The sequence below is a fragment of the Haliotis asinina genome, chromosome 13 (assembly GCF_037392515.1).
Source record: "Haliotis asinina isolate JCU_RB_2024 chromosome 13, JCU_Hal_asi_v2, whole genome shotgun sequence".
Taxonomy (NCBI): domain Eukaryota; kingdom Metazoa; phylum Mollusca; class Gastropoda; order Lepetellida; family Haliotidae; genus Haliotis; species Haliotis asinina.
In genome coordinates, this window is record NC_090292.1 from 45,934,056 (window position 1) to 45,958,174 (window position 24,119).

General features: G+C 39.5%; 2 protein-coding genes across 2 annotated transcripts; one reads left to right on the top strand and one right to left on the bottom strand.

Moving 5' to 3' along the window:
* The first annotated feature begins 1,396 nt into the window (after nucleotides 1-1,396).
* Nucleotides 1,397-2,632, top strand: LOC137259593 (uncharacterized). Its single transcript, XM_067797211.1, has one exon. It carries the CDS (start codon nucleotides 1,397-1,399, stop codon nucleotides 2,630-2,632), a length of 1,236 nt encoding a protein of 411 aa, XP_067653312.1.
* A 4,233-nt stretch (nucleotides 2,633-6,865) lies between these two features.
* Nucleotides 6,866-13,669, bottom strand: LOC137260014 (transmembrane protein 267-like). The gene is made up of 2 exons (XM_067797695.1): nucleotides 13,198-13,669; nucleotides 6,866-8,056 (listed from the first exon to the last, which is right to left on the bottom strand). The coding sequence occupies exons 1-2, from the start codon at nucleotides 13,522-13,524 to the stop codon at nucleotides 7,697-7,699; spliced, it is 687 nt and encodes a 228-aa protein (XP_067653796.1). The 5' UTR covers nucleotides 13,525-13,669; the 3' UTR covers nucleotides 6,866-7,696.
* Between the last annotated feature and the right edge of the window lie 10,450 nt (nucleotides 13,670-24,119).

Here is a 24,119-nt window from a genome sequence, read left to right on the forward strand (position 1 = left end):
CAGAAACACGTGTTTGTCACAAGATGCGACAAATGAGATCGGGTTTTTTGGCTTGGTGACTCGTAGCTCAATGCCCATAATGACCTCGGTTTGACTTTGATAAGTCCAGAGTTGATTATTTGCAGTAACACAAACAAGACATATTTGCTGCATAATGCAAAAATAATTGTCTGTATTTATAGATACACTTACAGAGGACAAACAACTGCAGTCTGAAAACAAACCAAGCAATAATAACCACCTCGATGTAACACATTCATACTGTATACACACACACACACACACACACACACACACACACACACACACACACACTTAAATAAATAACATTAACTTTGACCTTCACAAATATTTCCTGTATAATCAACAGGATAAGAATCAGTCTGATCTGTCAGTGATATATACACCATCTGCAGCGATGCCAACCCCTAAGTGATGCAAATTGTGGCTTTCCAGGATCAAAATTAATACAATCATGATAGATTCTGAGGAAGATAATATGACACTAATCAAGAGTAAAACTTTAATTGCCCATACCTCTAACCGCAGATTTCCAGATTTCTTCTTCTTGTCTCTTTGGTAAAAATGAATTTCCCTTGCAAAAACAAACATTTTTGGTCTCTTGATCTAAATTGTAATGAATTTTCTTCAAATTTCATAGAATTCCTAGTGTAATCCTATTGGTATTGCCTGATACAATAGCCACTATACTTTATAGCAGCTATGATAAGATCGTTGAGGTTGGCATGTCTGCAAATGTATAAAACATAAAGGCATCCGTGGCGAGCCACCTCCTCGTGGTGGGTGCTGGGTAACGCTAAGTGCTCGCCAACCCCCCGTTGTGGACCCGGGGGCATATTTGGTCCACCAACCTGTTGGCCGTGGGTTGCGGCCCTGTGTCGGTGGAGGAGGGGATCCTGGTGGTTGAGGGCAATAGGGGCCTGCAACCGTGTTCCTGTTGCTCAACACACCACTTTGGCCCTGACTTCACCTAGACGGGTGGTTGAATGGGCCCGGTTCAATCAATCGGCTGGTCACGCCAGGCCCTGTGCATAGTTAGTATTATTGCACACATCTATTTTTCTGGTCTTGGCTATTCTAAATTCAAATTATTCATGATATTGTTTTGCCTAGAGCACTATGCCAGAAGGCGGTGGCTCATGGGCCAATCTGGCATTACTGACCTCCAGGTTCTAATTGTCTTTAGAAATTGTCATGGATGGAACCAACCTGACATTTATTCTTTTTGACAGTATTGGCTACCTGTGTCTGTATTGCTTGAGTATAACATCCCTGTAACCCTGGTGTTTCATCGTTGGTTTCCACTTTAACGCCGTCCTTGTTGACACTCCATGGTGGGTGGGGAGCAGGGATGTCGAATCTACGTCCATTCATTATGGCTTCCCAACAACTCTCTGGTTCTCGATCTAAATCCAAGAGAAAACATGTAGACCTAGAAACTGTCTCGTCTTCTGATGATGAATCAGAAACAACAAATTTAGATTCTTGGCCCCGTTTCCTGGTTGTCCAGGGAATTGAAGGACAACCATTAAAACTGAACCCTTTTGCAATATCAAAAGCAATTGCAGGAATATGCGGCGAAGTGAAAAACGTTACTCGGCTTAGAACAGGTTCCTTGCTGGTGGAATGTGCCAGAAAACAACAGGCTGTTAATTTGCTTAAAGCTCGTCAGTTTGCAAATACAAGGATTGATGTGTCACCACACAGAACGTTGAATTCGTGTAGAGGCATTGTTCGTGATCGGGCAAAATGTCTCTCTGACATGTCGGAAGTTGATATCGCAGCAGAACTTAAGTCTCAAGGTGTCACCTCTGTGAAAAGATTTACAAGAAAAGATGGCGATAACACTGTCAAAACAAACACGTATCTGTTGACGTTTTGTCTTGCTACAGTACCAAAATCAATTAAAGCTGGGTACTTTAATATTGAGGTAGAAGTCTACATCCCTAATCCACTCCGGTGCTTTAAATGTCAGTTGTTCGGACACGGTGCTAACACGTGCAAAAACTCCCCAAAATGTTCTCGTTGTGGTGAGAAACATGAGAATGCCGACTGCACAAATGCCATCAAATGTGCAAACTGTCATGGAGATCACATGTCCTCATCACGATCCTGTCCAGTCTTTGAACAACAAGCTCAAATGCTCAAACTTAAACATACCAATAATATATCTTTTGCTGAGGCAAAGAAACTGTTACCAGTCACTGATAGAATCTCCACACAAAAAACTTACTCTGCTGTTGTATCTACCTCCCGTCCAAAAGTTGATCACGAGTGCCAGACCTCCATTTCCTGGGTCTCAGAAAAACAGAACATTCTGTATGCAATTTCTGATGAGGATACAGGAACATCCACCCAGACAGACATGATGCCTGAACCAAAAAATCACCATGAACCTGAAAGGAAAACAACAATGTCCAGAAAAGAACAGAAACAACTAAGACGAAAGGAAGCCAGGGCCCTTAAACATATTGAGGTGCCTTTACCATTACAAGTGCCTGTAGAGGTTCATAACACCTATGAACCACTAGATATGGAGACAAGCCCTTCACAGTCATCCCAGCATAAAGGGACTTCGTCTCGTTCACGCTCTCCTATTGAGCCCCCATGAGTTGCTCTCATAATGTTATCCAGTGGAATTGCAGAGGCCTTAGAAACAATTTTAATGATCTTCAACTATTATCACAAGATTTGAAACCATCAGCTTTTAGTTTACAAGAGACGTACCTGAAAAGTACAGATAGATTTGACTTGCGCCAGTATAACTCATTTCATTCATTTTCACCTCCAGGTGATAAAGCCACTGGTGGTGCTTCTATTTTGGTGAGGCAAGATGTTCTTCATAGCCCTGTTCCACTTAAAAGCAATCTTCAGGCTGTTGCTATACGGCTTTCTTTACAAATAACGTTCACGCTTTGTTCCCTGTACATTTCACCATCTTCAACTGTTCAGCCGTCTGATCTTCAGGAGCTATACGACCAACTTCCCAAACCCTGTATTATCATGGGTGATGTTAATGGACATAACCCTTTATGGGGAAGTACTAATACTAACAATAAAGGGAAAATACTTGAAGACTTCATATCTAATAACAACGTATGCATATTTAATGATGGATCAGCTACTTATTTACATCCTGGTACAGGAACGTATTCTGCACTTGATTTGTCACTCTCAGATCCCGATATATACAATGAGTTTGAATGGTCAGTCAATGATGACCTTTGTGGAAGTGACCATTTTCCAACAATTCTCACAGCTATAAATCCTACTGATAACCCACCTGCAACTAGGTGGAATTTTAGTAAGGCCAACTGGCCATTATTTCGGACACGCTGCACTGAAAACTTGAATAATGATGTTTTTGTCAATAGTCTGGATCCGATTCAGGTATTCTCTGATAAACTGAAGAATATAGCTAATGAAACTATACCTAAGTCCTCTGCAACCCCACACGTTCGTAAACCATGGTTTAATGATGAATGTAAACAGGCCAGAAAGAACAGGAAGAAGGCCGAGAAGTATTTTCGGCGACATCCTACAGTCCATAATTTAGACAAAGTTAAAATTCTAAATGCTAAGGCTCGACGCGCCTTCAAGCAGAATAAGCGTCAATCTTGGCGAAATTATGTTTCCAAGATAAATTCCCGCACACCAATTTCAAAAGTGTGGAATATGATTCAACGAATAAAGGGTAAAGGTTGCAAATCAACTGTCCACCATCTGAAGGATGGTGACGATGTATTGACAGACAGGCTTGATATTGCCAATAAGATTGGTGTAACTCTCGCCAAACATTCGTCTTCATCAAATTACGTCCCTGAGTTTCAGAAATACCAGAAACAGCAGGAGAAGAAAAAGATCAATTTTAACTCAGACAATGGTGAAGACTATAATGAACTATTTTCATTACATGAACTATATACAGCCCTTGAGCAAGCTCATGATACAGCAACAGGTTCTGATTGTATTCATTATCAACTTCTGAAACATTTACCTGAATCATGCCTGGAAACACTGCTAAATATATTTGACACGATATGGACAACAGGGACCTTCCCAGATTCATGGCGTAATGCCATTGTAGTTCCCATACCAAAACCTGGCAGGGATCATACTGATCCTTCGAATTACAGGCCAATCTCTTTAACGAGTTGTGTCTGTAAAACCATGGAACGAATGGTAAATAGATTGACTTGGTATCTTGAAACCAATAATTTTATAACAAATATTCAATGTGGTTTCAGGAAAAATCGTAGTACCATTGACCATTTGGTACGTCTTGAATCCTTTGTCAAAAACGCTTTAGTCAATAAACAACATGCAGTATCGATATTCTTTGATTTGGAGAAAGCATACGATACCACTTGGAAGCATGGTATTTTAAAGGATTTACATGACTTCGGTTTAAGGGGTCGTTTGCCTCTTTTTATCTCACAATTTTTAAAAGACAGGCAGTTTCAAGTCCGAGTGGGATCAACCCTGTCTGACCATTATAATCAGGATCAGGGTGTTCCACAAGGCAGCATTTTGTCTGTAACACTTTTTAGCATCAAGATAAACAGTTTATCCAAGGTTTTAAATGATTCAATTGATGGATCATTATTTGTGGATGATTTTAATATTTCTTGTCGTGGTAAAAATATGCATACTATCGAACGGCAATTGCAATTGTGTTTAAACAAAATAAATAAATGGTGTCTAGAAAATGGCTTTAAATTTTCTAAATCAAAAACTAATTGTATACACTTTTGTAGAGAATATAAGCCTCATAAGGACCCAGAACTATTTTTAAATGGTTCTCCCATCAAAGTTGTAAAGGAGGCCAAGTTCTTGGGTCTAATTTTCGATTCCCACTTAACCTTTTTGCCGCATATCAAATCACTAAAAACAAAATGCTTGAAGGCACTCGATGTATTAAAAGTGGTATCCAACTCAAAGTGGGGAGGAGATCAAGCAACTCTCCTACATTTATACAGATCACTTGTCCGTTCAAAACTCGATTATGGCTCCATCGTATATGTTGGAGCTTGCAAAAGCAACCTTAAACTTCTTAATTCTGTCCATCACCAGGGTCTAAGACTTTGTCTTGGGTCTTTTAGAACATCGCCTATCGACAGTCTCTACGCTGAGGCTGATGAACCATCTCTTGAGCAGCGCCGTATAAAATTAACTTTACAGTACATTACCAAATTATACTCTAATGAATCTAACCCTGCATTTAATTCTGTCTTCAATCCCCTTTATGAAGATTTATACAACAAGAAATCTTCTCTGGTTCCACCTCTAGGGCATAGAGTGAAACCCTTTCTTTCTTCAGCTGGCATTCAGCTGGAAAACATAGCCCCCTCCCGTCTTCTTTCTTCTCCTCCTTGGCAGTTGGTTAGGCCACAAGTTGACCTAACATTAACTACATTTAAAAAATCAGAAACTAATGAATTACAATATAAACAGGAATATAATCAAATGAAGCATAAATATAGCAATTATACATCCTTATTTACAGATGGGTCCAAGGACGGTGGCGCAGTAGCTTGTGCCACTGTCATTGGATCCAGAACGATACCTTCTAGATTACCAGATAATAGTTCTATTTTTACAGCTGAAGCTAACGCCATATTAACAGCTCTTAAATATATTCGAAGACACCCTAAACATAAACAGTATATAATCTACTCAGACTCCCTTTCTTGTCTTCAGGCGATTAAAACTATTTCTTGTAAACATCCACTTTTAATTGAAATTATTGAATTGTATAATGATCTTGCTACTGGCCAATACGACATCGTCTTCTGTTGGTTACCCAGCCACGTGGGCATTTCTGGCAACACAATGGCCGATCTTGCTGCCAAGGCAGCACTCAACAAATCTGTGATACCACTCCATATTCCATACTCTGATTATAAAGCTGCAATTAGAGCGTATATCCGTGATCTGATGCAGAGGAAGTGGGACACCCAAGTGGGTATCAATAAATTACATGCAATAAAACCCTATATTGGTTATACCTACTTGGGTTGTCAGTCCAGGTTTGAAGAGGTCATCTTGCGACGATGTCGTATTGGCCATACGAGATATACTCATAAATACTTATTGAAAGGTGAGGATCCTCCGTTCTGCATCCCTTGTGATGAAATAATCACGGTCAAGCATGTTTTGCTTGACTGTGTTGAATATTCCATCACAAGGGATAACTATTTTAAATCCCGAACTATGAAGGATCTTTTTAACAATAACAGTGGTCATTTAATTATTGCATTTTTAAAAGAATTAGATTTGTTAAAAGAATTGTAAATATATAAATATTTTATGATTGGAATTTTGAATTAGTAACTAAGATTGTTCGTGGCTGTATCCTCGAAGGGGGTTAAAGTACTGTAAAATTATTGTCCTCCTGAGAGGGTACGTAAGTCCACAAACGTTCAAAGTAAATTCAAACACTCCGCTCTTTTAATCGTAGTATATGTGTTCTTTTAAATCTATGGCTATATGTGCCTAAATTGCTAGCGACTGAGGGGATGGTGTAAATCCAGCTCGGGTCCATGCAGGTAGCAAAAGTAATGTAAGTCCCCATGGTCCCTTGTATGGTGATCTACCTTCAGTTGTTAGCAATCCATAGCCCATTTTTATATTGTCTTGTTCACTATAGTTAAACTGTTTTAGATCTAATCACTAGTCTTAAATGTATATCTGTGATATATACTAGTGTTTTTACTGTTCGTTGTCAACAGGGTTTTATTTTCTTATATTCATTCATTCTACAATGTCAGTATTACTTGTTCTCGTCACGATATGGCTGCAAGATTGCCGATGTGACGATAAATATTAACTCACTCACTATAAAACATAAATAAATACACCTTTCCTTTGGTTAATCAGAAAAATCTTCCCTGTTTAATCCGTGACCATTAGCAGGATCAATAACAGGTCTTTCAGTATTAAATACACCAAATACACCACCCACACCACCAAGACAACACTCATAATCAAAGATTCAGCAAACAATGCTGGTTGCAAAAGGCAACGTTACCGTATTTGCTTCTTGGCGAATCAAAATTTCCACAGGGTCCTGGGTCAAATATGTTCTTATTACGCCTTTCTTGTCTTCCCAGTAGACCTTTGGGCAGTAGGGTCAAGTTCGTTGACTTGGTTAACTCCAGTCATTTGTATCAGAATTAAGTTGATATATATTTTTGTAATTGTGGTTTAAATTGAGTTGATACTGCTCATGTTATTAATCACAGGATTGTCAATAAATTACAGACATAGCTGGAATTTCAGTTATTGTGGTTTAAAAACAACAGACAATATATCACAATCTAAGACGTAAATAATGATAGCCTCCACATGGGTTCGGTCTGGAAAAATGTTCATGAAATAATTCACAGAGGTAAAAAGAGTAAGTGACTGAGTTTAGTTTTAAGCCGCACTCAGCAGTATTTCAGCTATATAGCGGCAGTCTGTAAATAATCGATCCTGGACCACACAATCCAGTGATCAACAGCATGATTATCGATCTGAGCAACTGAGAACTGAGTCAGCGAGCCTAACAATCACATCCTGTTAGTTGCCTCTTACGACAAGCATGGGTTGCTGTAGGCCTGAGATGAAAAGAACGTTGAACAGATGCTATACAACCAAAAGCTGTCATCGTAACCATGACAACCATTAGTTGTCAGGACTTGGCAGTGAATATAGTCGGTACCACAGCAACAGTCTCCATAGTGCTGTCCAATACTTTCTTTTCTGCCAAGATACTGATATAGACTTTCCTGACAAGCAGCGGGATCACCATGGTAACTGCGATATACATCCAGTAAGGCACATGACGAGAGTTTGAGAATGGAGTCAGCCAGAACCCTCTGCGAGTTGCATCACGCAGGTGGTGGGAAAAGACTGCAGTTAAGAAGATGAGAGACATCATCTTCAAGTAGCGGACTTTCAGCACAATCCCCAGCACCCATAATGTTGCAGACACTACAGGGATGATGGTGGTCAGATGGAGAGGTGGGCGGTCAGGTAGATTCACTGCGGCCTGTGGACAGATCAAGTATATCAGAGTGTATGATAATATGACAAGACACTGGGATGATGGTGGTCAGATGGTGGTCAGATGGAGAGGTGGGCGGTCAGGTAGATTCAATGCGGCCTGTGGACAGATCAAGTATATCAGAGTGTATGATAATATGACAAGACACTGGGATGATGGTGGTCAGATGGTGGTCAGATGGAGAGGTGGGCGGTCAGGTAGATTCAATGCGGCCTGTGGACAGATCAAGTATATCAGAGTGTATGATAATATGACAGGACACTGGGACGATGGTGGTCAGATGGAGATGTCGACTGTCAGGTAGACTCACCGCTGCCTGTGGACAGATAGAGTATATCAGAGTGTATGATAACACGACACAGACACTGGGGTGAGAGTGGTCAGATGCAGAGGTGGGCGGTCAGGTAGACTCACTGCTGCCTGTGAACAGACAATGTATATCAGCGTGTATGATAACATGCCACAGACAATGGGGTGATGGTGGTCAGATGGACAGGTCGGCAGTCAGGTAGACTCAATGCTGCCTGTGAACAGATTAAGTATACCAAAAATAAATATTCACCCCAAACCTTATTTCAAAACTAAGATGTGAAGCTGCAGAAATGTTAGGTTAAAATAACTGGAAAGACCAATCCATATTTAGAGTGAGTGAGTGAGTTTATATTTTACGTCACATCGGCAATATCTCAGCCATATCGTGACGAGAACATTTAAATGAAATATATGCACGTGGTAAAATCTGTCAACAAAGGACAGTAAAAAAACTAGCATATCACAATTTCAATTAAACCTAGCATGAAAAGTTAAAACTAATATCACTATTTAGACAATACAATATAAAAACAGACTATAGATTGCAAACAACAGAACCATATTTTAGAGAAGGTTCATCTGGTGACTGATTATCATGTGTATATACAATCAAAGGGAATATTGTAAAACAAAATAACTATTCCTATTCTGCTTTCACAACCTTATCAAACCTAGGTTTGAAGGTGACGGATGATCAACTTCTTTATTTTCACAACAGTGACGTTTCGGTATGGATTCTTATATATCATGCTTGAAAACAGTATAAGAATCCATACCGAAACGTCGCTACTGTGAAAATAAAGACGTTGATCATCCATAAAATTTGTTCCGTCACCTTCAGCTCAGCAACTTCTACATTGCCTCTAAAACAGTTCAAACCTAGGTTTGACTTGCCACAAATGACAATCATATGACCACATGACTGTCATTTCTGATCTCCACTTTCCAAAAGAAGATAACCTTTTGGTGGAAACTTCAATGCCTGTTTTCTACAAATGCATACATTCTATCCTGCTTAAATAAAAACATAATTTCATTAGCGGTTTTGTTTTTAAACTAAATCAAAATATCATGTTTTTTTCTGAAAGATTTCATTCGAGACAACCTGTATTGGTAAAATATATTGGATGGCGTTTCATTTTTGATTCAAAGTTTATATCAGTGTGGGTGATAACAGACACAAACACTGAATAGGACACGGTGGTCAGATGGAGAGGTGGGCAGTCAGGTACATTCACTGCTGTCTGTGAACACATATATCAGAGGGTATGATGACGCCACATTGGCACTGGGATAATGACTGCTAGTTGGAAAGACATAGCACATATACATATATATATGGATAAAAAACAAGTGTGTTTACTTAGTTTTATGCCGCCCTCAGCTATATTCCAGGTATATGGCAGCAGTTTGTAAACAATCACATCTGGACCAAGCATTCCAGGGATGAACTTCATTAGGATTGATCTGCACAATTAGGAATTTGTCAACAAAGTCAGTGAGCCTAACCACCAGATGCCAGATAGCTACAGAAATATAATGATAACTGACTGACAAACATGGATCTCATGTCAAGAAAATGTTATCATGTCTATAAAATCAGGAGAGCGAGTTAGGTCATCATGTTTATAAAGACAGGAGAGTGAGTTAGGTCATCAGGTATATGTAGTCAGGAGAGTGAGTTAGGTCATCAGGTATATGTAGTCAGGAGGGTGAGTTAAGTCATCAGGTATATGTAGTCAGGAGGGTGAGTTAAGTCATCAGGTATATGTAGTCAGGAGGGTGAGTTAAGTCATCAGGTATATGTAGTCAGGAGGGTGAGTTAGGTCATGAGGTATATGTAGTCAGGAGGGTGAGTTAGGTCATCAGGTATATGTAGTCAGGAGGGTGAGTTAGGTCATCAGGTATATGTAGTCAGGAGGGTGAGTTAAGTCATCAGGTATATGTAGTCAGGAGGGTGAGTTAAGTCATCAGGTATATGTAGTCAGGAGGGTGAGTTAAGTCATCAGGTATATGTAGTCAGGAGGGTGAGTTAAGTCATCAGGTATATGTAGTCAGGAGGGTGAGTTAAGTCATCAGGTATATGTAGTCAGGAGGGTGAGTTAAGTCATCAGGTATATGTAGTCAGGAGGGTGAGTTAGGTCATCAGGTATATGTAGTCAGGAGGGTGAGTTAAGTCATCAGGTATATGTAGTCAGGAGAGTGAGTTAGGTCATCAGGTATATGTAGTCAGGAGGGTGAGTTAAGTCATCAGGTATATGTAGTCAGGAGGGTGAGTTAGGTCATCAGGTATATGTAGTCAGGAGGGTGAGTTAAGTCATCAGGTATATGTAGTCAGGAGGGTGAGTTAAGTCATCAGGTATATGTAGTCAGGAGGGTGAGTTAGGTTATCATCATTATCATCATGGCCATACTTGTAAAACAGGACTTGAAATACTTCCTCTGGACTTTCACAACTGACTGCTGTGGAATGTAACTGGGTCTTAGGTTTTACACTGCTTTCAGCAATATTCCAGGAATAGGGGACACCAGAAACAATTGGGGATTGTCAAAAGCCATATATTAGACATATAACTGTGCTAAGAAAGTTTATTGTGAAGAAAAACATCAAGCTCAGTCTCATGATCCTTTGGCTAAGATTAAGTCAACATCAAGTTTCAAACATGGTGTATTACAGACCTTACAGAATCAGGCTTACTGTCATAGCTTTCCCACTATCACCAGTTGCTGAAGGGATGGTGTAACTCCAACTAGGGTCCATACAGTGAGTCAATGAGTTAAAACCTAAAGTCACTTTAAAAGATTTCAGCCATATCATAACTAAAACAAAACACAGATTTACAGTAATAAAAGATAGATTGTACAATCCTGTCAACAAAGGACAACAACATGTCATATTTGGGATTTCACTTTCTTAGTAAAGTACAAATTCTAGTACTTTTTTTTGGTTGAGTCCCATTCAGGATTCGAACTCGCACCCTCAGAGTCAGGCACCTAATCGCCAGCACACAAAGTCAGCCGCCTAGCCCGCTCAGCCACTGCGACTTCCACTTCCGCTGAGTGGGCTAGACGGCTGACTTTGTGTGCTGGCGTTTAGGTGCCTGACTCCGTAGGGTGTTAGTTCAAATCCCGGATGGGACTCAAACAAAAAAAAGTACTAGAATTTGTACTTTACTAAGAAGGTGACATCCCAAATATGACCTATGTTGCATTTGACCACTTTCTAAATAGCATCGTGTAATCATAACAAAGGACAGTAACATAACTAGCACATCACAGACATACATGTAAAACTACTAATGAAATCTAAAACATTTTAGCTATAAGGGACAACACAATATAAAAACAGGCTATAGATCGCCAACAACTGAAGGTAGATCACGAAGGGTCCATACAGGTAGAAAAGGATGTGGAAACCCCCATGGTCCTTAGTCAAATTATCTACCTTCATTTGTTGGCGATCAATAGTCTGCTTTTATATTGTATCATCTTCTATTGTTCGAGTATATATATATATATATTTACGAGTGTGTATTTTCGGTATATTTTGTTATTAATTAAGAGATAAATACTATTGGGTCACAACATTTAGTGTTTTCAATAATAATTATGATGGCTCACATTTGGTTTTAATAGATGGTCAACACTTTTAGGATTCTGTTTTCCGAAATTTATCTGCTCTAGTTTTCTATGTGTTTACTCCCGGGAGACTTATTCGAGGGCATTCTACAGTGTTCCACGATATTCGTAAGTGCCCGAACTTTCGGGAAATGACATAGTATATATTAAAAAGCTGTTGCTGTTGCGGGGCACACTCATTCATATTTGCTAGAGTTACCTCGCCAACGATCATCAATGTCCGACCTACATTAACCGCTGTCAGACCGATTGCTGTGTTTACATTCTGCATAGTTTATTCTCTCTCACACCAAAACTTTGGTGAGTTTGCTACTAAATATATTTTGTGACCCATTGCCTTAGATTTTGCCGCATTTGTATTATATTTGAAATGGATATTGTGAAATTGACTTGTGACTTTGTATACCATGCTCTCGTTGCATAATAATACAGAATTTGAATGTTTCAGACTTGTCTTTGTTCTGTTTTGCTGGTTCACAGGGGGTTCCTTACATTGTTAGTCATGGTACATTCATATATATATATGACAGACAAGTTGGTTTTACTGTCCTTTGTTAACAGCTATTTTAAACTACTTACCTTGTTTTCATCCCAATGTGATGTAAATTTTAACTCAATTTTGAAGAACCTAAGCCCTAAATAGGATAATGAACTATGTGATTAAGGTTTGGAAAAGGAAAAGAAAAAGTTTTGGGGGTGGAAGTGGGGGGCAGGGATTGGAGGGATCAGGTTTATACACCTAGTAAGTAATCTGAGTGATGATAATGATTCCATCTGTAAAATTGAATTACAGGTAAGATGAATAGTGGTTTTCATGTAATATTTGAGTGTTTCAAGTATTCAGATTTGCAAAGAAAGTATTATCAGCCCCTGTAAGAAGTACAGAGAATACTAAACAATGTCATGTGTAAGACATATACGTGAATCAATGAATGAATGTAACAATTGTGACAGAGGTTGCATATTAGCATTGTCACCACCATGTGCATGTAACTGTGGAAATTGTACTTTTTACCTTTGGGACCGAAATACTGAATAAAATGATCTAAATCTAACCTAAGATCAATACCGATACATTCATTCAAACCACGTGAAGAGCAGTCATGATTTTGTTTGTGATGGAAGTGTATAACTGTAAATTTCCTAGAAGAAACCATTCACTAATCGACCCTCACCTTGATATTTAAGGACCTTGCAGCATAGAAATGATCCAGGTCAACGCCGACAGCCAGCACGGCACACAGGAGGCAGTTGAGAATTTTGTAGCGGTCAAAGTTGACATTTTCCACCAACGCCCAGGACCACAAAGCTATCAGCCCATGTGTGGCACTGTCAATACCTGCCCGAGCCCACAGAAAGTCTCCAAGTCTGTTTGAGACAAACGACAGACTCCGGTCTCCGATCAGACAAGTCGACAATAACACGACTTCTAGAACTAAAGTGTTCGTCCTACTGAAATTTTCATAAACAAAGTGGCTCAGCTGGGACATTTGTACACGCATATTGTCCGTGCCCCCAATCACATTCTCATTATTCGGGATGACCAGTCAAAATATCTCCTGGTGTAGTTGATGCAATCCTGTGATCGTGATGTGTCCCTCAGCTCCTGCGTGCGTTTGTTTACAGCGGAAGTATCTCGCGATGTACACTTCCGGCTTAAGGTTAGTGTCAAAGTGATGTACGAAAATGAAACGGAATGTGATCTAACAATATGCAGGAGAGAAATAGCAAGCTCAGAAGACAGGCAGATATTATTCAGATACAATGTAGCGATTTTTTTCAAGAAGTGCTACACCAGGGCTATCTGAAGATAACACCTATTGTTTCTCTGTAAAGTAGTGATCTCAATTCATATTTGATTCATCAGCAAGGTTTACAGTAAAATATCTTCCAGTCAAGACGTCGGTTCTCCAACATCTTAACCAGGAAATAACTAGAGCCTTCAAGCACCGATCAAGGAAATTGTGTAAATCTGACAGTAGTCTAAATCGGACTTTTCAGTCGGTCCCAAGTCGATCCGAATTAGGCAGATTATACTGCATACAAATGTATCCTAACCAGGATGTGATAAATGTACCACATCCCAACAATATTCACAAAACTGACGTCATGTAGCTCGTCTCACACTCTGCCACAACTGCCCCTCCTTCATGTTTGAAACGCAACAGGTTATATTATAATCGGTTTTGTTGGCAAGCTGATGTCAACCTAGTCTTGTTTCTGAGTCCCCGAACCACATTACTTTCCATGCTGCCTAACCTGCAATGCTAAAGCTTTATATGAATCAAGTCTTGACGTCCTCAGGTTCTGAAGCTCTAGTCTCCTTGGGCTCTTTTTTCATTTAATTTACTCCTTTTGTTAATTTCTTCGGGTTAGCGTGGTACTATCAAAATTCTATAAATTCAGGGTGAGTGCGGGAGTTTAGTTTTACGCCTCTCTAAGCAATATACCAGCTGTATGGCGGTGGTCTGTAAATAATCGAGTCTGGACCAGACAATCCAGCGATCAACAACACAGATCGATCAGCGCAACTGGGAACCGATGACATGTGCCAACCATGGCGCCTAACCGCCTGATCCCGTTAGTCGCCTCTTACAAGTATAAATATGGAACATAGGCCCTAAATCGTAATAACCCAATCTGTATCAGACAATCAAGTGATTGACATTATCCTGATGTTGGTAAATCAGATGTTGGCGAATAAGGTCCTGTGTACCCATCTCAGGGGAACAATAACTAAAACGATACTTCAACCTCCTTTGAGGATACTGACATTGACGGGATTCCTAATACTCATACCACTTACTGTAAAATTCCGCTGTCTAATCACAAAACATCTTATTCAAAATTTATCTGTAATTATATTTCCTTAAAACTCAATTATAACTATAAACTTGGATGAAAAGATCCCTTAACAGTTTTGAAACTGAAATATTCATCCCGTGTTGTTAATGAAGGGTGATGGAGATAGCTGACGTATTTTGTGTGTTGCACTGATGTAGAATATTAAAAGTTTTCTTTGAAAAGTTTCAACATTGTGTACTTATATTTATATTACACTTATACTACATAATGCAATTCAAACATGAATGAATACCACCCATTCATAAAAATCATAAAAATATAAATATGCCACCAAACTATAAACACTTAAGCTCCGTACAATTTGACGCAAAAATCTGAAATCATCTCAGCTCTGCGACAATAATTCCAGTAAAATTCTCCGACCCCTATTTAAGTAATGACATCACTTTAATCAAATTACGTTTTGTTCCACAATCCAACCGGCCTCCATGCAAAAGGGTTCACTGTAAATATGTTGAAGAAATCGGCATTCTATAAACATGCTACGGAAAATTAAACAGAACTGATGTGATTGTTAGGCAAGAGGAATTTGCATTGGATCTTACGGAAATGTAATTCAAGAAAATGATTTATGCTACACTAACATTTAAGTCCATAGATATTACGGCAAATGTCCCAATACTTTTATGTACGGCGGTGTGCATGGTTGTGTGTGCCCCACATATAATTACGACAATGCATGGCCTCATTATTTGTGGGGTGAGTGAATAAATGATTTGTTTCATATAGCAATCCCCACCACCCTCAACCCCTGAAAAAAATAAATATGTAGAAAGCAAGTACCCCCCCACCCCCCACCCCAAGTAAAAACTATTACTGGTAAACACATATACGATGATCCTGACAAATGACCCCAATTTGCATGCTTGGGAACGCCCCACAGAACGATACACTTGAAACAAGAGGGAGACAAGTTGTCTGATAATTATCGAGAAGTTCATTTCCCCCGTGCGTTTCACGCATGAATTGTTATAGCAGGTGTAAAACAGTAGCGAGACAGGTGTTAATCACTAGCAGTGTTGATTTCATGTCACGGTTAGCATGTATTGCATGTGCATAATCGTCAAGCTACCTGTAGCAGCCAAGTGTACTCGCCCAATTCGTTTTACCGCCTCTCTTGTCACAAATGCGTTTAGTGCGCAGGATCATCTAATATGTGTCCAGCAGTAGGTGTTAATGGCTGATAAAACTCCATGGCGGACAGTGACACTTCAAAAGAAAACTTTAGGTTTCCTGAGGACCATGGCAAATCAGGAATCTGTTCGAAGTGTTGGGGACCGGTTTGGCATAGAGAGGGGGCAACTGCAGAGGATATTCATAAGTTTCTGTGAGACTCCTGGAGATAAGAGGTGAATATGTCACGTGGCCATCTAAGGAGAGTGTGACTGTAAATATTCAAGAATTCGAAGAAAGGTGGAGCTTTCCTCATACTGTTGGTGCTATTGATTGTACAGAGGTACCTATCAAACCACCTAGTCAGAACAAAGACAGTTACATAAATAGGAAGGATGTAGCTTCCGTGAAGACTCAGGCAGTATGTGATCATTTATGGACATTTACAGTGGCTGGGTTGGCTCTATTCACGATGCCCGCATGTTCCGAAACGATCCATTGGCCGATTTCTTGCCACAGAATGCTCACATCATAGGTGACGGTGCTTATCCACTGCAAGGAAGTCTGATGACTCCAATGATGACTGCATCATTTAGGGATAATGGTCATTTAAGCGACGTACAAAAAAGTACGACAGAATTCACAGTTCAGCTCGATCAGTGATTGAACGAAGCTTTGCTTTACTGAAGGACAAACGGAGAAGACTCAAGCACTTGGACATGGACAAAGTTCCCAGTTTCATTGTAGCAGGTTGCGTTCTTCACAACTTGATTATCGACCATGAACAGTTGTAAGAGAATGATACTGTTTCTTATACGGAAGATCAACATGCAGTTCTTGATGATGTAAGAAATCCTGCGGCTGCTGTTAAACGTCCGATGATTGCTAACATGTTGCGATAGATCATTATGACAGGGAACTGCATCAGAACAGACACAGATACCTTGCCTTCATAATGATATGTGTATTATACAATGGGAAATTAGAGCTTTGCAGCTGAATGTATCAAATTAAATCATGGTTTAACAAGTTCCTGCTGCTAAGACCCTAACCAATCCACACGTTTTGTAAATTAGTGCAATTAATAACTACGATCCATGTTCTTATTTCCTTAGTGGAAAATAAATAAACATAACACTGTCTTCAACAGTAACAGCTGTTATAGAATGAAGTAACAGGATGGCCATTGTAATAAACTTTCCATCAGAAGATCCCCAACACACACAGAGATATATTTGAAAGGACAAGTCTTTTTAGACAAAGTCTGAATTGTTTCCATGGGATTCATGCAAAGTATAAATGCCATGTATCTGTAAATAGCAATAGGCACCACTTCAAGATCTGTCTCATGTGCCAAGATCTGAAATGCTTTTCGACTTGTGCTCCAGAAACGAAGCCCATCCATCCATTTGAGACTAAGTCCGAATTGTTGGAAACTATCAAAAATAAAAATGCCCAAACTTTATAAATAGCAAAAGGCACCACTTTGTAGTCTGCTTCAAATAACTGCCCAGATTTTCAGAAAAATATTGAATGGTTTTGAGTTCTACTCGGGAAACGAAGCCCATCCCTCCACTTTGAGACTAAGCCCGAAACGTTTAAATGGAACCCGAGAGAGTAATAAATCAGAAAAATCTGTACATAGCAAATGGCACCACTTTAGGTTCTGATTGATACGGAGTTCTGCTCCGGAAACAAAGCCCACCCCACCATTAGACAAACACCAAAACGTTCCATGAAAAAAAAAAGCCAAACATCTGTAAGTAGAAAAGGCACATATATAGCGAAGAAAGGTAGCTCTATTTTACTATCAATGTAAAAAATTAACATGTATATTTTGAGCATATATGAAACTAAATCAAACGTTAACTTGCAATTTCAAACCACAAGTGAAAATTATCTAGTAGCCCATGAACAAGTAAGATATCATTGTTTGACTGCCCGAAATGACAACGAACTTGTCCCAGGCATCATGCGAAGGGATTTAAACCCAGTGTTCACTTTTTTTATGAGTTTATCAAATCAAGCTACCCATATGTACTTTAAGCGTGTAGCGTGTTACATGGACGGAGAAGGTAATTAAAACACCCAGATCAATAATACTATATGTTCAAAACTCATAATCAATTCTTACAATGTAATTTCATATAATTTACTGACAGGTATTGAATTTATGACTACATAAATTTTTTTTTGGACACATTAATGATCTGGACAGCGAATACTTCAGGAGAGTTGCCAGGTCTCTAAGCACACTATTTCTCTCTTCTTGGACTTATATCGACCTTAAGTGGATTTCCTGCATTCCCTCAAATTGTTGATCCATATGTGCTCTGTCATTATCCATGGCCCTTTCAAACCAGGCTGGAGCTTCAGGAGGGGTGGAAACAGTTCAAGTACACCTCTTCTTGATCTTTGGTGTGTGCTCTTTGGGTGCTGAAGAATGAGAATGAGAAGCCTGTAGTTTGCCGGATACCTGTGGGGATTCAAACCAATGGAATGTGGATCGTCCAGGCAGCTGACGGTTGACAATGGTACCACAGCTGGCTGGATCTCCAGCCATAATGAACTGCATTCGACTGTAATATGCCCACTGAGTTCTGCCATTTCCGGATTTCTTGTTTCTGTCGCATATCCTCTTGTAGCTCTGCTTCAGATTACGAAGTTTTTTGTCACACGTATCCATTTTGAAGCTTTGCGTTTGAAATGCGTTTCCATACAGAGGACCTGCTTATGGATGTGTTCGAGAAACTGTCCTTGTTTTCCTCGTACTGGTCCAACATGAGTCAAATGGCTCTATCGTGTCAGTGAAACATACCGTCTGTAAAATCAAAACCAAAGAATTTCAATGTGTTATATTTGGGATTACATTTTCCTCCTAAAATACACATTGTAATACGTTTTGAGTTGAGATACATACAGGATTCAAACGGATGCCCTCAGAGTCAGGCACACAAAATCAGACGCCTACCCATACCTTTACAGCAAAATAATGTCAAAAAAAAATTCAAAGAGTAACTAATCATATTATTTAACATTTATGTTTACATACATTTTTAAATCTCAGAATTTGGGAGTACTGCACGTTATTATCAATGGAACTGAAAGAGTTGTCAATGAATTTAAATGAAAGGTAGTTCCGTCAACATTTTGTCTCTGCTTAGATGGCCTACGTTGAGTCACAACACTGAGTATCACTCAAACGCATGTGCCATTATGACAAAAATAATCACCTCAGTATCCTACCTAGCCTGCATGGGTAGTAACATGTGTCAAGTTATAAGCAACACATTGTGTGGTGCTGAACCAGAGGCATTAACATTTGTACAAATAGTATTACATCCACTTGGTTATATACTACCGACAAGAAATAAGGGAAGTAATGAAATAATAGCGAATTTGAAACTGCTTTAAATATCCACTAAATCAATTTTAGGCGTCAAGTTCAATATCTGGTGTGTCCACCATGTTGGGCAACACATTCACGGCACCTTGATGGCATGCTGTTAATCAATGTCCGGATGGTTGCCCGTGGTATTGCCCGCCATTCCTCTTGGAGAGCTGCACCAAGCTGGGCCAGGTTGGGTCCTGGGTCCCTGGCGTACACCCTTCGACCAAGAACGTCCCAGAGATGTTCAATTGGGGACAGGACTGGGGACTTAGAGGGCCAGTCCAATGTCTGGATACCTTCTTGTCGGAAATAAGCGGAGACAATTCGGGCCCGATGTGGTCTGGCATTATCATCTTGGAATACAACATTTCGGCCTATAACTCTAGCCAATGGAGCCACAACAGGACGCAATATTTGGTCAACGTATCGCTGACCAGTCATGGCTCCGTTAATGATGACCAAATCTGATCGTCTGTCATGTGTAATCCCACCCCACACCATGACAGTACCACCTCCATATCGATCATGGTCAAGAATTGCTGCTCTGGCATATCGCTCCCCGCTCCGACGCCAACAACGTTTTCTGCCATCTGTGAATCGTAGGCAAAACCTTGACTCATCAGAGAACATGGTGTAACGCCAGTGGCTCATAGCCCGTCCCTGATGCTGCCTAGCCCATGCCAATCTTTGGCGCGTATGGTGAGCTGAAAGGGTGACGCCCTTAAAGGCCGTCTTGCTTTCAGACGAGCTTGATAGAGTCGGTGTTTAACGGTTGAGGTTGAAATGCGTCTTCCAGTGAGTGTGCGGAATTCTCTATTGATGGCAGGGGCCGATTTAAACCTATCGCGTAGAGCAATTAGTGATTGCGACTTCTCCAGTACATTTACACGAGTTAACTTCTGTATGCCCGTGTAGCACGTGCTGGGCATGCATTATGCGAAATTCCATTGTCACTGGATGTTGCGTTTGGGAGATACGCCACGATAACGGACCCTGTCACAGTCAAAGTCATCTATATTCAATTTCTTGGTTCCCTTATTTTCTGTCGGTAGTATAAATGGACATGATGAAGTCTTTATGATTTCAGTCAAAGAGCATAGTGTTATTGAAGGTTTTCCGAAAAATATATTATTGATGACAGTTAATACCTACATCATCAACTGCATCATTCTCTGTTGAACGGACTTGAAGTTCTGGTTGGTTCATTCTGTTGACTGACAGCGACATCTGAACCTCCACCTGCTGTTGACTCCTCTTTTAAAGCAGGAGGCTGAGTGTTGTCTGGCCTTCGCCTGTCATGGGGACTGCATTATCATCCTCCTTAAGTAAATATGTCTGTTCACTCGGGGCTAGATAGAGTGTTGTACACTCTGTTGAACATTTCTTGATCTAAGCAGAAACAAAATTCACATCTTACATAGAAGAATATGTGTTGAAATTCATTAAGGACCTAATGTATAAATGTATAATGTAATGTATAAATGTATATGAAGGATTAGAGCAACTAACAAGAAAGTAACGATACTTATATGTAAATATGAATCAATGTGACTTTAAAGAGTGAATGCAGAAAACAGGTATGTACATACTTAGATTTCCCATAAATCAAACTTATGTTTGAAACCCTACTTTCATGACTTGATGAGATATAATTAGTATAACCAGCTGATAACAGAAAGATTGAAAGAAACAAACACGCCATGTAATACACCACAGACACATACACACACACACTGATCGTGCTTGTGTACTTTTCCTACCACCAGTTCCATTCATCTCAAGTGGACATTTCCAGTAGGTCTGCCTCCATGGCATAAGACATAGGAAATCATATACTGATTAATGAAATTGTCATTATCATAAAGTTCTGAGCGAACATGTTCTGACGTGGCTGCACCAGCTGTCTGAGGTCCAGGTATACAATTTTCTGTTGACGTTCTTCAATCATTAACCAGCTGTTCACGTTCGCCTCTATCTTTCATGTCATCCATCACTGACTTTATGGCTTTGTGGAAATGTCCTGGATGTAAAAAAGAACCTAACCTAATTGATTATTTTTTCATTGGGCTGAAATTATGTTTCATCTCTCAACCAGATATCACAGCTTCAGAAGCTCGTGCTCTGAAAAGAAACACATGGTCATGAAATACACACTAAAGCCTATTACATTGGGTGGAGTGGGGCACATCCGCATTATATTCCAGCCATACAGTGACAACGTATTACATATATCAAGCCTCGTACAAGCCATGTGATTATAGATATCAACAAGAAATGAACGATTTAGCACATGTCTTGACAGCGACAGCACTAAACCTTTTTAAAAATAATAATATAACAATAAATTTTGGAGTGGTAAATAGGTACTTCAGAGTGCTGTAGGAATTGCTATAAACTGATATCCTGAAGGATTGGGTTTTTGATCGGATAATAGTAAAACATGTCGTGAACAGAAAATATATGTAATATCGAATAGTTAAATTTTCACAACATGCCTTGTTTCATAACTGTAGCATGCCATGCGTTTTCTATCGGTTATTGCAGTGAGGCAGACTAAACCGGACATGACGTCACACGATCGTATTTTAGCGATGCTGTACATGCCTGTTATTAAAACAAAGTTACAGACCTACAGTACAGCATGTAATTTCGTAGACACTAAAGAGTTTTCCCTTCAATGTCGTTTCAAAACAATATGTTATACACAGCTTAGAAGCGCTGAATATTCTTGCACAGATCTACGTGTACATGTGAAAGATAACCTTTCTGAACGCCCTTAACAGAGCAGAAGTAATCTAACATCTTTTTACGAGTTCTACTGATTGTAAAATTGTCAGTGAGAGAGATGTTGAAGGTCCCGTTATTTCATAAATTCCCAGCAAAGGAAACAAATCCATGCCCCGAAATCAAACTAACGTGATCACCCAAATGTCGTGGAAGTGTTTTCGTCGCCTTTTAATGAATAGGTGAGTAAACATGCCTATCATGAGTAGGTAACGAAGCAAAAAACAAAGAAATGCACATACTTACCTCCTTGTAGGCGTCTTGTCTGCTCTTCTGTGAGCAAAAGAGATAAGTTTCCTTTGTCACCTTCGAGAATAACACGCTGTGACGCCATTTGTTCCATTGAGCTGTTGGTTTGTTTTCACCTTTACTGTATGTCAATAAACACTTAATGGTCACCAAATAAATTATAGGAGGACGTGTACAATGAAAGACACGATTGCATGGATAAGATTTCATTCACTTATTACGGAGTTTTGTCCATTAATGTGCATTTTCCAACTTGACATTTAAAAGTCAATCTTGCAGTTTCAGCAAATCGGTCTAAAAACGATTGAAGCAGTTACGTCAATTTGTTTACATTGTTACTCTTGTACTAATCGGTATCTGTCCACGGCAGTGGAGCAGACATGCCAACCCTATTCTCAGCCTGAATGTGATAGTGGACGTCAAATAGTGTAATACTTGTCTGCTTCGAAATTGTGCATGTTTTCACAAGATTCTAGACAAATGTACACCTGACTAATCATTATGAAGGTTACATACATACATGAAAGATATATATTGGCCAGGTCACACTACATAATTTAATCCCTTGCCAATTATTTCGAATGTGTGCAAATTTTGCGAGATAAAATTTCTCAAGGCAGTGTTCTGCAACACACTGACGTAGGGGTTAAGAAATGTTTATACATTTCTTAACCCCCTACATCAGTGTGTTACAAACACTTTCCTCCAGAAATTTTAACAAGGAAAATTTGGGGCTTTTATTTCGAACTTCTCCCTTTACAGACGTCGAAATTTATGAAGAAAGCACTGGCCTTTCAGTAGGATACATCGCACTTTTAAATGAATGTTAGGACGTTATACCTTCTGGCTGGTGTTACAATGTATTGCAACACTAACAGAACTTCAATATGATGTCCCCTACAGCATTCAACTTCTAATTCTTCTTCAAACATTGTAACAGTGAAATCTATGATGAGGCACAAGTGACCAGTATATCATATTATCAGGCATAATGACATTTTGATAAAACTGTCATTGTGCACATATACCTTAAATAATATGTTGTTATATGCTTTTTATTGGCTCTTCTAATGCAAGACAAATCTCCCTTGAGCGACATTAAATGAACTTTATCTTACCTTACTTTATTGGTTTTCGTAAAACGAATAGAGAAGCATAATTTTCTCAGATTAAGTGTAATGGCGTAACTAAAAAAGGTCAAAATCTTGTAACAATTACGCTCAAAGCGTATAAGGGTTGGCATCTCTGCCATGAAGATACCTCCAGTCACAAACAAGTAATTGTTTCTTTGAGCAAAGTGCATCTGGCTGGAAAAATGCAGAATTAGCTGCATTAACCATAGAAATTTTTAAAATTTAATTTACATTTTTAAAAGGGTTTTCGAGAGACGGTTTCTTGTGATCGATGGCGACGACGTCCTAAAGCCTCGTCATCATTTATGTCTTGGATTCCACGACCTTTGCTCCATGAAGTCAAGCCAGCTGCTAGTGTATGTGGAGACGTCCACGAAGCGGCTGCACGTTCACCTGCCGAACACACGTCTTTTTCTCGAACACCCTGCCCCGCCGGCTTAAATTTCATAAACAGATCTTCCTCGTCTGATACAGATGACTTTTAAACATGTTTCGAAAACTCATCTTTCTTGAAAAAGGATTCATTAATTCCTCAGAGACTATAACAATGCCTTCGTACTTC